Here is a 14707-nt window from a genome sequence, read left to right as displayed (position 1 = left end):
AGAATACTAGGTGCTAAAACCCTCAAGCAAATTTTACAATCTGTGGGACACCTCCCCACACTGTCTCCCAAGAAGTCAGCTTTTCTTATCGGTTTTGCCGTTATCTACCTCCAGTTCTGTGTATGAAAATCCTCACTGTGCAAATATTCTCTGTTACCACTGAATAATTCAGGTAGGTACTTCTGTATTAACTTACTTGAATTACTCCAGCTATGTAAGAGTGTGCATCTTCTATTATACTTCATTAATTTTTTGGAACAAACATTTAAATTTCAGACCAGGCTGCTGAAATATATCTGCTTTGCTGAAATATATCTGCTTTGCAAAGGCTGCACAAAGTCATTTACTTCTGTCTTTGTAAACAAATTTTGGGAATTGATGAAGTAGAACAAATGCAATTATTTCTCTGATGGCGTCAGCATCTTCAGTATATTGTAATTTAATCTTGAGCTAATTATTCTCCTCAGATCATTCTTAATGCTTTGCTAAGAAACTTGATATAGCTAAGATACTGAATAATAACAGTAATTTTTGCCTTAATATTAAGATCATCATAGAATCTAAAATGAAATTAAGTCATAAAAGATCACAAAACGGTAAACCCAGGCTTATTTCAAGTCTCTGTATACAATGGGAGGTATGCAATATAAGGAGAAATAAAGCAATTTGTTAATATTTTGGTAATCCCCCAAAGTGCTTACCAAAATATATCTCCCCTTCCTTCAGTCTTGGAACCCTAATTCTCCAATAAGCATCCAGTAAGTGATATCACAACTCCAAAAGTTTGCTAAGATACACCACAGGAGAAGAAGGAAGCACTAGCTTTTCCATTCTTTGTACCCCATATCCAGAAACATGCAGCCTAAGGATATGGGTTCAAGTGTCATTCATTCAAACTGATACCAGAAGCAGCAGTACCCCTCCCAACTCCACATTTGTCTTCTTTTCCTACATTTGATCTAACAATCGCACTACCATGCAGGAAGCTGGATTACAACTGCCCCTGAAAAATTATTATTTTGTCAGATTTGATGACAGCCTGACTTACTGTAGGGTTGTGTGATAGCTAAATCTGACAGAAGAGCTGGGTTCTGGGAGAGAATAGGACTACATCTCTAAACAGCATCCAGTAATTACATCAAATTGAACATACAGTGAAACCAATTAAGTCTTTTTCATAGTCTCACACTTCTCCATTCATACAAACATATAAGTTGGCTGAACTAACTCAAGCGATGTACTCCTGTCTCAAATACCTGGCAGGATTTGTCTGCTTAGCAACTCCCGAGATAGTAACTTCAGGTCAGAAGTAAAGATGCCATGTGCTTGAGTGGCCTCATTGCAACCTGTTTCATCCAGTGGCCTTTCTCAAATGGACCTTTTAAGCTCAAATATACATTTTACTTTATTTGAAACCTACTGAAGTCTGCTGAAACTGTCATTGACTTTCATAGGAGCTGAATCATGGCCTAAACAAGCAACATAAAAATGAGCACAAAAATGTATTTGCAAAGAAAATCAGAGCTGCTGACTGTACAAGTTAACAGATAAAATTATACCCTGAAAAAAATCTAAATATAGCATTTGCTACATTTTAACCTATTACTGCACCTTAATACAATACCCCTGGAATTAGACTCACTTGCTTTTAAATACTGGTAGGAAGTTTCTCCTGGCACAAGACATTTGATACTGAACTTTAGCTCACCTCTAAACAGGGAAGTAAAAAAAAACAACCAAAAACAAAACAAAAAAACCTTAGTTTTATTTAAAGAAACCTGAGTTATAATTTTTTCAATGCAAATTAAGAAGATGGAGCACTATGGCAACCAAGCCACTGTTGCCACAGAAATTTGCCATTTTAATTAGATATTCCTGAAGGCAAAAATACTGCAAGCCTGAGCAATACTGTTTCTTTCCTCAAATCATATCAAAGAGTAGCATTTCTACTTTTTTTTAACTTTAATTGTATATCACTCTGGTTCATCAGCATAACCAAACACTGCAAAGCAGATTCTAAATCTCAATTCAACTTAATATCCAGTCCTGTCAAGTATTGGATATTAACACTGAAAACCATTAAGTTTCTTGGAAGCCTTCAATATGTTATTCCTTCTTTGTGCTTAGAAAATATGGAATGAAAGCAACACCATCTCCTGCAGGACTTTTAATTGTTTCACCTTCATTTCCACATTTTCTAAATTACTGTATGAACATGTGAGCAATAAGTAACAGCTTTCAGCTGAAGAGAACCATTTAAACATGCTAGGAACACAGGAGACTCAGAGCAGTCAAGTTAGCTTTCAGGCTGCTGTATGAGGTTTTATCACTGCTGTAAACAGTACTGAAGCTAAACAAAATTGGTAGGCCAGAATGAAGAGTGCCTTGAGACCCAGAAACTACTGTTAGTATACCTGAGCAGTGGAGCAAAGCAGAGAGATGCAGGTGAGGCCTGCTGTGGGTGACCTCTTTCAGTACAGCACATTTGTAAGACAAATAAAATAATTATGTCGAACTTAAGATAATTTTTTCATGTGTGCTAAAATATTGTCCTGAAATTTTTCTTTAAGGTGACCTTCTATTTTTATTTCTTGCTCATCCATTTGGCATGAAACTATGTTTCATTGTATTAATAAAACAAGAAACAAATGAAAGCTCAGACTCACGAAGATGATTGCACATCCTTCCACTTCAGATAACCTGGGAACACATTTATCTCATCTATGATACCTGCAACACATTATTTAAATGTAAAATGCTTCAGTATAAGAAGCCAGGAGAATAAAAAAATGCACTGGTAATATCAAAGCCTCTTGTGAGGTGTCAACTCGGTTTTTGCAAAATCACTATTACAGGTTAAAGCAAGGAGTACTTAGTAACCAATCCATAATATGCAGTAACTACTTATTAACCACCATGCATTTGGGGCCAATTTCTTGTCTTGTTACATGGTATAAAACCACTCAGTAGAAATTTTAACCAAAACAAGCAGACGTATGAAACAAACAAAAAAACCCAACAAAACAGGGAGCCAGGAAAATGAGCCTTTAATTTTTGCTCTTCATAATTTATATGGCCTATCATTTTCAAACGGGCTTTGGGATTTTGAGCCTCATCAGCTGGTGGCCTCAGCACAGAAGAGTGTAGAATTGTATTTTAAAAGACACAAACCGAACAAACATCCTAAGGACCCTCCCCCAAGAGAATAACGTTTTTTGAACTTTATTAATGGGGAAACAAAAAAATCTTGCTGATGCTTTTTTCCCTAACACATCTCATCCGCTTGCTTTTGCTGCTCACGTTATTATCCTGCTTAAAAATACGCAGGAAACCGCGAAGCGCAGGGCCGAGGTCGCCTGGCCCGCCCTCAGCACCTCATCGGCGCCGTGAGGCAGCCAAGGGCACGGCTCCATTGACCGAGCGCGGGGTAGCCGAGGTGACGGGAGGCTCCGGATCCCCGCCCCCGGGGATCTCTCCTCAGCCCTGGGCCTGGCGGCAGCTCCGGAGCCAGCTTTACCTCGCCCCTCCGCGGCTGCCCCCGAGCTTGCCGGCGGAGGAGCTGCTGCGGGCCAAGGCAAGCGCTGAGGAGAACATGGCGCGGGGGCGGGAGGGAGGCCGGGCTCGGCTCCACGCGCTTCATCCCTCCCGCCGTGTCCTGACAGGAACCCGCGCGCCGCCCCCCGCCGCGGCAGTTACTCGGGGCGGGGCGCCCAGGGCGGCTCTGGCGTCGGAGGCGCGGGTTGGGCGGCGGGGCTGTCAGTCAGCTCCCACCGCCCGCGCCGCGCCGGCCAGCCCGGAACCTGCAGGCGGCGGGGGTCGCGTGGCGGCTGTCTGCGGCCGGTGGGTGCGCCCGGGGGTGCCGCGCGGGGTGGGCTGGGGGGGCGAGCAGCCGCCTGAGCGGGGCGGGGGAGGCGGGAAGAGGGCGCCGCCGCCGCGAGGGTGAGCCGCGCGGGGGAGCGCCGGCCGCGGAGGCCTCCCTCCCGCCCGTCCGCCCGCCCTTCCTTCCGCCGTGGCACCGGCTGAGCCGGGCAGGGGGCGATGTCACGGGGCAGAGGGAGCGGAGCCGGGCCTGACTGGACGAGGCAGCCCTCACGGCAGCGGGAGGAGGAGGGAGCCGCGGGGGCAGAAAGGCCGTGGGGCGGCTCCGCGGGGAAAGGTCCGCGGGGGTGTGTGAGGGGTAGGGTCTGTGCGTGATGGGGTTTGCGGGGCGGGGTGTGGGGTCAGCGAGGGGGCGGCGTGGGGTAGGGGCCGGGGAGGTGAGGAGCTGGGGGGGGGTGGGTGGGGTACGGGTTGATGCGTGTGGGCAGTGTCGGGAGAGTGCGTGAGGGGAATATGGGGGGTGCGGGGGACTGTAAAGCTGGGTGTGACGGATATCTGTTATTCTGTTGGGAAAAACGGGCGTTCCTCTAACGTGAGCCCCCAGTGCGTACCCCGACTTGCCAGCAGCGAGCGGGCTGTGTCGTGGGGGAGTTTGGGTTTCGGTGGTTACGCGAATTCAGCTGGTGAGGAAGCGCCCTGTTTGGTGCTGAAGTGGTAGGTGTGCCAGGCGGGGAGAGTAAGGTTTATGTAATTGGTCCTTACATAATGGTCTTTACCACATCGCTTTTATTAGCACCGCTACCGTGTTTTAACGTGGCTTGTGCTGGGGTGGCTATTGGATGCAGGTGGGTGTCCTGGGCAGGAGCAGTGAAGTCCGCAACAGTGCGACTGGGTAAGGAACCTGAGGATGTGAAAGTTGTAGTTATGGGCAGTGAGTAGGGATGGTTCAGAAACGTGCTCCAGGGCTGATCGATACTACCTGACCTTAGGCAAACACATGGCTAAATGGTATTAGGCAACTCTGCTTCTAGGAAAAAACCCACCACCTTGCTGTGTCTGTCAGCCAGCTGATGTGAACAGGGTAAGTTTGTTTGAAACGCTGTTTCTGTCGGCTTTTTGAGTGACGAACATGAAGTTGTCATTGTTTCAATCCTATGTGGCTCAGAAAGGTGGGAAGAGAAAGAAGAAAAAAAGGATGGGGAACAGCCTGGGAAAGGTTAAGAAGCGCAAAGGCTTGTCTTGCACTGTTGGTGCTTTTTGGGTTTAGCTGATGCTGGAGTTACTCAGCTGTCTTCCTATTAGCTTTATTTTGGTTGTGTTTCCTCTGCGGTACAACAAAAGGTGTCAGTTTTGTTGAGAGTCGCCAGTGTCCCAGGAGACTGCAGGCAAGCCTTGAGCAATGAACTGGCATTGCCTTGCCTTTTCCATCTGCTCTCCTCACATCAGTAGTAAAATTATGCTGTGTCTTTGCCTGTCCTCATAGGGTCCCCAGAATTATAGCGGTGCGGTCCTTGTTAGAATGGCTTGTCTACCCTTTTCTGTTGTTAAGCCAACAGTGTTTCTGTGGTACATTTCAGAATTGTTTTGTGACACTTTTGAAATGGAACTTCAGTAAAGTCCTTGGCTTGGATCAGTAGGCCTTTTGTTTAGAATAGTTCAAATTTTTTTTTTTTTAGCTCCTGCTGATTTCTTTGAAACACTTTCATGCAACTGTCTGGGCTGGCTTCTTGTTATTTCTCATGAACTGCCCCGCTGAAAAAACCCCCAATATTTCTGTAGTGTGTAGCATCTTTGGCCTGAGACCTAGAGCACATGGTGCTACAGGCTGCCTGAAAGTGGTTCAGAGCTCACAGAACACTGTATTGTTCTAATTGGCTGCTAGCATGATCTTTTGGGAGTAATTGTATTTGCAGTGCTGTTCTCCATTTACCTTTTGAAATCCATGGGGCAAAATTCTATTGTGGAGTAAGCATCTGGTTGTACTTAGCAATTTCGCACAGCTTGAATACCTTATTTAAAGTAGGAGACAATATGATGGACCTCCCCCATGGCAAGTGAAGAATTTCAGCTGTTCAGGTACGCTAGGTTTTAGTGCTGTTGTCAGCAGAGCTCTTCACAGCTGCTTGTTCTAATTGGACTCCAAATGAACAATCCAAATTGTAAACCTGTAAAAGCTGTCAATGCAACTGTGCTATAACTTTCACTGCATCAAAATGCACAATGCTGTGATAAATGCATTAATTAACCAGCAGTTTAATCTGCCTTCAGTGGCGCAAAAAATCCTACCTGTGTGAAGGTTGGTTAAGACCTTGAAGGTCAAAAAAAAAAAGAACAGTTGAGCTTACAAGCTGGAACAGAATTGGAAAAGTAGACTAGCTTATTCTAGATGTGAGGATCATGGCGATTCATATAAATCATTAATTTGCCACATCTTTCAGTTTTTCTGGAGGGTTTGAGTACTGATTTTTCTCTTGGTTTTGTTATTTAGAGTGTATTAAGAGAGTTGTACTTTAGCAGGCTTTTTTAAAGTTGCACATTAACTGTCACTTAAGTTCCTATTTTCTAACTTGTTGGATCTGTTTGTTTTGTGTCATGTTAGACAAGGCTTTTCACTATACAGTTTACAATTACATTTCTTGTAATGTTGGAATTTCTTCTTAGCCTTGCCACAATCAGGAAAAACATGCCTGGAAAAGAAAAAGTAGCTTTTCTGATGAGTTACCTGGAGAGGGGCAGTCATATCCTAAGGTTATAATTCAGTGATGGAAATTATATCACTTTTAAGATGCCTCTATCTATAGTGGTCTTTTTTAGAAAAAAGTTCTGAGTATTTCTGTGAGCTCTAGACTTTTGTATTGCTATATAGAAAGCTTCTTGTGAACCTTCTGAGTTTTATACCTTTCCTATTCTTCTATTCCAGGCTGTAAGGACATTCTGTGTTACTGAAGGAAGGTGCTTCTATTTGTGGAGCGACTTATAATGTCAAGAACTGTATCATCCTGGATCTTAAGCTCAGCAAGAAACAGCATTGTTTTACAAGGAAAAGGACGTTTGTACTCCATCTGTATCCCAAATAGAAACAAGATAAAATGGAAGCTTGTTTTCTCCAAAACACGTCTCTACCCTGCTGGGAGCTGCAGCTTAGACAATACTTTCTCCTTAAAAAAAGCATTCCGACACACTTCCACTGAAGAAGAACATTTCTCTTTCCAGTTGTCTCCATCACAAATCAATGATATACTCAGAGCAGGTGAATTATCCCATAAAATACTGGATTTGAATGGTAAAAATGCAAATTCTGTGTTGAAGTTTGAAAGTAACCAGTTGGCATCGAACACCCCTATTGAAGACCGCAGAAGTGCAGCCACGTGCTTGCAGACCAAAGGGATGATGTTTGGAGTCTTTGATGGCCATGCAGGTTCTGCGTGTGCCCAGGCAGTAAGTGAGAGACTGCTTCATTATATAGCAGTTTCTCTCATGTCTCGGCAAACCTTGGAAGAGATCGAGCTTGCTGTGGACTGCATGAAACCAGTTCTGCCTATTCTGCAGTGGCACAAGCATCCAAATGATGTAGAGTATCGAGAAATAACTTCACAATATTTTGAAAACCTCCGGGTTTACTGGCAACATTTACTGGACCTAGACGCTGAGCTAGGATTTAGTTTAGAAGAAGCCATGATATGTGCATTCAAACGGTTAGACTCGGATATATCACTGGAAGTTCAGGCTCCCCAGGAAAATGAATTGATGAGGAATATTGCCCTTCAAGTAGCTTTTTCTGGTGCAACAGCCTGTGTAGCTCACATTGATGGTGTTCACTTACATGTTGCAAATACTGGTGATTGCAGAGCAATTTTAGGTGTTCATGAAGAAGATGGAACGTGGTCTACTCTCCCTCTGACCCGAGACCACAATGCCTTTGATGAATTTGAAATTAGAAGACTGAAGAGAGAACATCCTAGATCTGAGGAGAAAACCCTATTTGTGAATGACAGATTACTGGGGATTCTCATGCCCTCCAGAGCTTTTGGAGACGTGCAATTAAAATGGAGTAAAGAATTGCAACACAGTGTTCTTGAGAACAGCTGTGATGTTGAGTCTTTAAATATTTATCAGTACGTTCCTCCAAACTACCATACACCCCCTTATTTAACTGCAGAGCCTGAAGTCACATACCACAAATTAAGAAGCAAGGATAAGTTTCTAGTTATTGCTTCGGATGGACTATGGGAGATGCTAAGTAATGAGAAGGTTGTAAAACTTGTTGCTGGGCACCTTACAGAGCTTAACGTGCAGAAACCACAACTGGCTTTTGAGAAACCAGTTAATTTGGGTTATATGCACAGCTTGTTACTTCAGAGGAAAAACAGAGGCATTGCCTCACTTGACCAGAACATAGCTACTCATTTAATAAGGCATGCAATTGGAAGTAATGAGTATGGGGAGGTGGACCAAGAGAAACTTGCTGCAATGCTAACACTGCCTGAAGACCTTGCAAGAATGTACAGAGATGATATCACTGTTACTGTGGTGTATTTTAATTCAGAAACAATTGAAAATTACTACAGAAACAATGAATAGAGACTTGAACTGCTGCTGTTCTATATCACTAGCCAACTTTGATACTGAAACCATTATTGTTTTTCTCTGATAGTCAAGCTGCTACCAGTGTTATGGTCTGGAAGTTCCTAAATCTTTTTGTTACTTACCTAGTCTTGAAAATAACTTTCTAGAAGTGAGTTTGGTGCAAGTTCCCTGGGTTTCCAGGTCTGTACACACTGAAGAAACATGTTTTGATAAAAGCTTACTGAAATGTAATTGAACTAAAGATTGCTGACCCACTTCTGATTCCACGGGAACCACTGGTAAAACTTTCCAAATGAACAAATGAGACAAATTTCACTGAGACTGGTACAATTTAGTAGAGATGGATAATACCTGTAGCTGCATGGAGTGTAAGAAAGTTTATGCTCTTGTGCGAAATGAGTAGCATCCTATTGAAGCACTGTAACTGAATTAAATAAATAAACAAACTACCAAACCTTTATTTGGTGTAACAGTGTCAGATACTTTAATAAATTGCCTTGTATATGTGAAGACAACACTAAAAGGCTGTTCAAAGAGCCCTGGGATTGTCAGACTTTTTTTTTCCTAATTCTTTTTTGTAAGCTAGGAAACAAAATCATATTTTCTTCTGCAACTATTTTGAAGTGTGAATGCGTATTCTCTTAACTCTGTGTGTGGATTTGTGTGACAACTTACAGCTCAAACACATGTGAGGGACTTCACGATTCTCTGTTGAGGAATTAACAGTACTAGACTTAAGCATTTAGGTGTTTCACTTGCTTAAATAATATACCGTTTTATTAAGTATTGATCTATGAAGTGCTGCGCATCAAATCCACCAACTGTAACTTAAATGAAGTTTGACAGATCTGGAAGTTCAAAAATCCATCTAAATGTAAATACAGCAAAAGAGAGAGCACCTTTCTCTTCAGATTTAACTTAGAAGAGCAAAATAACAGTGCTGATATTTCACCAAAATATGTTTAATCTTTATTTTACTCTTATTCTTGCCTTTGGATACCAGCTTTTCCTTATAGGTGCAGAGTTATTTTCTCTAACGAATATATGTTCTAATCTCTAAACATATGCTTTTGTGTATTTTACAAGGGTTTTATTTTATTCTGTGCTTTCTAGAGTGCCAGTGCAGGCTTGCAAATTAGCTGTATTTTCTTAAATTTCACATATGCTGTTCTCTAGTGACTCTTTTCCTTGTTTATGCACAGCAGTAACTGTTGCCCACAAGAATGTGCGTACTGGGAATATAGGACTGTTTACTGCTGTTGCTACTGAGTAAGAACTTGTATGAGTGCAGCAGAGCAAATAAAAATATTGCTGCTTTTTTTTCCTGAATTTCACTTAAAAGTGTTATCCTTCTACAGTTTAGCAGACGAAAAAGTGCTTAATTTTTTTCTCAAGATCTTAAGTAGGTGAGATCTTGGGGCATAAACTGGCAGCAGTTGTGGGTTTGGGGCTTGTTGTATACTTTTCCTCCAGATGAAAATTCTCAGTGCTTTTTCAGGCATTTAAAAATCTGTTTTGAAGATTGATTAGAAGGAAACAAAGTGTTTAAAAAATATTCATGCTTTTGACTATTCAGGATTGACCTGTAATTCAGTGCTCCAACTGCAATCACTGAAGGCATCCTTAGAAAACCTCTGTTCTGGAAAACTAATTTACTCTTAAGTTTTTTTCATCTAGCACATTTTGGAGTACATATAGCAGTTCAACCTGGAGGCAGGTAGCCCTATTTTTCAGATAAAATGAGTAGGTCTATTCCCGTTGATATCTACAAAACAGGATTGCCTCAAGAAATCTCACGCTTAGATCTTGGTGACGGGCTGCAGGAAGATTTTGGGTATGTGCAAGATGTTACAGAGGTTGTTGAAATTCTCATTGCCTGGGTTCAACTTACTTTAAAGTCTGCCCTCATCCTTGAGGCTGGTACTGCGGAGACTTGAGATTTCATATGCCAGAAAGAAGGCAGTGAAGGTCAGGCCCTCTGTTAAACTTGGGAGGGGGTCTGGTCTACCTACAAGGCAACTTGAGTGAGGAGGGGACAGCTCTTCAGCTGTATTCCTGAACCCTTTTGGCTTTAAGTGGGCTGTTTTGTTCGCTCTTACAAATCCTTCTGTGTGATTAGTTACATGCTTCATTGCTTGAAATTTAGACATAAAGCAGTAAAAGAATGCATTTCTAGACTACCTCTCAATAGAGAAATTACTTAACAGTGTAGCTAGAGGGACAAAGGGGCTAAACCGTATTAGAGCTGATATGAAGTGATACACTTTTAATGAAGATAATCTGGAAAACTTTTGATGTAGAACAAAGCTGCAACTGCAAAAAGTAGTGTAGCAAACCAGCTAGTATATAGTCATAAAATAAAAATAAGCTGTTTTGTTCTTTTCACCACCCAGTGGTGAAATCTAGGTTGTCTTTTGAAAGAGTCATTGTAGCACTATGTCATTATAAGTATTATTCCTGGATATGTTATTGTACATGGCTTGTTGTAACTGCAACTGCAAATTGATAATGATTGTTTTGGGGAACATGTCTGAAAGTAAGAAAGGTACTATTTCTAATTTCATGTTAGTTTTGCTCAGTTTGATGTGCAATGCTATAATTATCCTACAGTGGAAAAGGATAACATTAAACAACTAGTTAGAGGGGGTTTGGGGGAGGGGGTGTTTGGGTTTTTTTTTTGTTTGTTTTCTTTTTAATTGCAGATCACGGATTTAACTGCATACTCCCTGGAATTTGTTGCAGGCCAATGAAAGCAACCTACCCCAATACTTGTGATAAGGAAAATAATGATTCTACCTGTTTGAATTGGATCATAGACATTTTCATCTCTAACTGCAAACACAGCTAATGGGCATTAATGAAAGCAGTATTTTGTGTTTTGGAGGGAGAATCAACAATGTTTAAATGAAGGAACTAAATGCATTAATCTCGTCCTGCAAGCACAATGATGTGAAGATTTGATAGCACATTTAGACGCAAGTCCTGCAATATTGAAAATATGTTGTAACAAACATCTCTGCAGGCAGTCTGTTTGGTTTAGGTTAGATGATACTTCTGCTCGGCATTTGTTTTCTTTATTTCCATAGCAGTCCAGAGAAGCATTAGTCAAAACCACAGTCACTCAAATTCTGTCTCAAAATGTGGTATTATGGGCATTATGACTCTTAAGTAAAACATCTGAGGCTAAGCACTGATATAAATACTAGAAAAAAAAAAAATCTTCCCAAAACCTTAAATCTTGGGTTGAAATACAACTTGGGTTGAAATGATGATGCTTATTTATGTTTAAGTATTCAGGCCTCCATAATGTATTTGGAGTTTTTTGGGGGGCAGTGTTTTTTTTGTGTGTTTTGGTAACTTATTTGTAAATAGTGAGGGGGATTACTGTTTTTGTAAGTAAAAATATTCATTTCACACTTAAAACTAATTTCTATTAAATGGACGAAAGACAATGTTTCGGTTGCTGAACTGGAATCTGTCATTCCTTCTGGTGAATGCTCCTATGAAAAGATGCCAGATTCCAGGTCAGAGAGCGTAAATGTTCAAGCTGGGGTAAAAGTAAATAGTTTGAGTAGGCATTGTGAGTTTGCTGGAGTGTTTGTGGCTCTGTGGTTTTCCCACAATGGAAATAATTGTTAATACATAGAAGTAAGGACATCTTGATACTAGAGGTTCCACTAAATTAACCAGTCAGCAGAGGGAGCGCGAGTTCACTGGCAAAAATATCCAAATTGTGCTTTAGTTAATTTGACAATCTACATAAAAATATTGTAACTTTGATAGGCTTACATGCACATATGTGTTCATCAGCAGTTGAAACATCATTGTAACATTCACATCAAGTATGTCTTGTAATTGTCTTAAAAGTAATGCAAAAATCCCTACAAATACAATATCTATAGAAACATTGATTAAATTCTTGAATTACAACAGACCAGTAGCAAGGCAAATGTTCATGTACTTAGTATTTGAGGCTTAATTTTATTTCCATTAATTCCAAGTGTTTGTCTCTTTGGGGGGGGGGGGGGGGTAAAGAGAACAGAAAATTATTTGGGACAACTTTCTTTTTTTCTTCCAAAAGAAGATATTTGTCTAAACTTTGAGGAAGAGGTTTTTGGTAATGTTTTAGTTGAACAGAGGTTCTCTGTTCAGAGCTATAATTGTACTGAGAACTGAAAGGAGAACTGTGCACACCTTGTGCTTTTGACAGATATCAATTGGTCGCGTTGGTGGTGTGTGCTCTGTACTACCAGGCTTAATACTTCGGTAGAAAGTAGAAGAGTAAAAATCCAAGGCATGTGTTTCTCTTGGTGTGACATGGAAACAAAAAAGTTTTTCCTTCCTTATATCTATTGCGGAGAGGTTAACCTTCAAAGAAGTAGTATTGTCAAATAAAACACTTGAAATTTTACTAAATCTTTGTCTTTATCCTGAAGAACCAGGTCAAACTGCTACTGTTGGATCTCTGCGGTTGTCAGTCAGGTAGGAGTTAGTCTTATTTGTTATTGCACTAGTTAATTGCTGCTCAGAGACTTTATGGCCCATTGGCCTGCACTACAGCATCATGCTAACAGGTGGTGGGGTCTCTACTCAAGTCTGGCTTCTTTGAGCCTGTGCTATCAGAGACTCAGAATGCGTTCACTGAAGCTCTTTAACAACTTGAGGGAAAAAGATGACTGGGAGCCAAGCAGTTGTGGAAAGGAAGCATAATTATCGTTTCTATTTGGGTTAAGCAAACTCATCTGGATACTTTTCTTAGAGAAGAAAAGTACTTTCTTTGCCTTCTGGTGACCTTTTTCGAATTAGAAGTAATGGAGAGGGGAACAATGTGGTCAACGAGCAATGCTTAAAAGGGTACTGGGACCCTAGGCAGCAGATAAATGGATCATAAAGCATGCTTCTCATGCCTCCCTGCTGAAATTTTGGAGCCAATCCTATAAGGGCTTGTTCTAGAGTGGGTTGGTTCAGACTCTGACTTCGTACTTCTCTCAAATCAGCCAAAAGATGCTAGCAGTGGAAACGGTTCTTCCTGGCTGCAGCCTACTGAAGTGCATCAGAAACCAGCAGCTTACTGTCATTCAGGGCGGTTCGGAGCTCCGATGGTGGAGCATTTGACATGCTCTTTTCTATTTTTGTTCAGTGTGCTTTCCTTCATGCTCTCCGAAATGGTCTTTTTGCTTTGAGGTGGCTCTTACATCATTAATTCATGCTCCACAGTTCTGTGGTGTTTTTCTTAACAAAAAGGATTTTCATTTCAGTGCTTTACGGAATAGATCTTTGATTTCGTACCTGCAGAACCGAGGTTGGCCAGAAGATGTCATCTGAGCTTTGCAAAAGGAGAGCTGTGTTAAGAATTAAGTCTCTCTCGCTGTTACGTATGTGTTCGTAACATAAATTTCAGGTGCTGTTGAAAAATGGAGAAAAACTCCCCACCAATTACCTACACACATCTTAAAAATTCTATGTGATTTATTAGCACTCCCAGCTTATGAACTGGGTAATCTGAGCAAGAGTTCGATTAACTTTAATTCTTTGCCAAAACCAAGTTTTAATGGCCCGAGTACCCTAAGCGGTTAAGCTGTGTGGAAAACAGTCTGCTTGTCCTGGCGCTGCTAGGTACACGATCACGAAAGTGAAGCCAAGAGGCACCTGTCTGAGTTTTCTGAAGAGTCTTCAATTGCATAAGAAGAAAAGATACTTCCTAAGCTGAGGAAGTCTTTGCCTCAACCATTACCTGGGTGTCTAGCTCCAGCTGTTGTGCAGCTCAGAAGCTGCAGGTGGCCACAGCTGCTCCATGGCTACACCATGGCTTAGGTTAAATTGGTTTTGTTTGGACAAACTTCTAGTCTGAAAATGACATTGAAATGCTCCCGGAGGAGCTTGCTGCTGTGAGGAGATGGGGATCTACTTTCAGTCTAGGTGTTCGCACAGGTGGTTCAACCTCTTTGTCAGCTGGGATCCTTGAGTAAGATGAGGGACTGAGAAATAAATCAGTGTTTGGTTTTGTCGTGGTTTAACCTCAGCCAGCAACTAAGCACCATGCAGCTGCTGACTCACTTCCCCCCCACCCAGTGGGATGGGGAGAGAATCGGAAGGAAAAAGGCAAAACTCATGGGCTGAGGTAAGAATAGTTGAATAAAACAGAGAAGAAGAAAATGATAATAATAAAATGACAATAATAATAAAAGGATTAGAATATACAAAACAAGTGATGCACAATGCAATTGTTCACCACCTGTTGACTGACGCCCAGTTTGTTCCCAAGCAGTGATCCCCCCCAGGCCAACTCCCCCCAGTTTAC

The 14707-nt window shown here is 41.6% G+C and overlaps 1 protein-coding gene across 6 annotated transcripts; it reads left to right on the top strand.

Annotated features, from left to right (window-relative positions):
* Positions 1-3764: 3764 nt before the first annotated feature.
* Positions 3765-8866, top strand: PDP2 (pyruvate dehydrogenase phosphatase catalytic subunit 2). Of its 6 annotated transcripts, none has more exons than XM_049806789.1 (3): positions 3772-3840; positions 4835-4900; positions 6740-8866. In XM_049806789.1, the coding sequence occupies exon 3, from the start codon at positions 6799-6801 to the stop codon at positions 8398-8400; it is 1602 nt and encodes a 533-aa protein (XP_049662746.1). In that variant the 5' UTR covers positions 3772-3840; positions 4835-4900; positions 6740-6798; the 3' UTR covers positions 8401-8866. The 6 variants fall into 6 exon arrangements, with proteins under 6 accessions (XP_049662745.1, XP_049662746.1, XP_049662744.1 ...); XM_049806787.1 differs by having other exon boundaries at positions 3778-3840; positions 4809-4900; XM_049806786.1 differs by lacking the exon at positions 3772-3840 and adding an exon at positions 3968-4156 and having other exon boundaries at positions 4809-4900.
* Positions 8867-14707: the final 5841 nt, after the last annotated feature.

This window comes from Accipiter gentilis, chromosome 7, assembly GCF_929443795.1.
Source record: "Accipiter gentilis chromosome 7, bAccGen1.1, whole genome shotgun sequence".
Taxonomy (NCBI): Eukaryota; Metazoa; Chordata; class Aves; order Accipitriformes; family Accipitridae; genus Astur; species Astur gentilis.
This window is presented reverse-complemented; position numbering and strand designations above follow the sequence as displayed.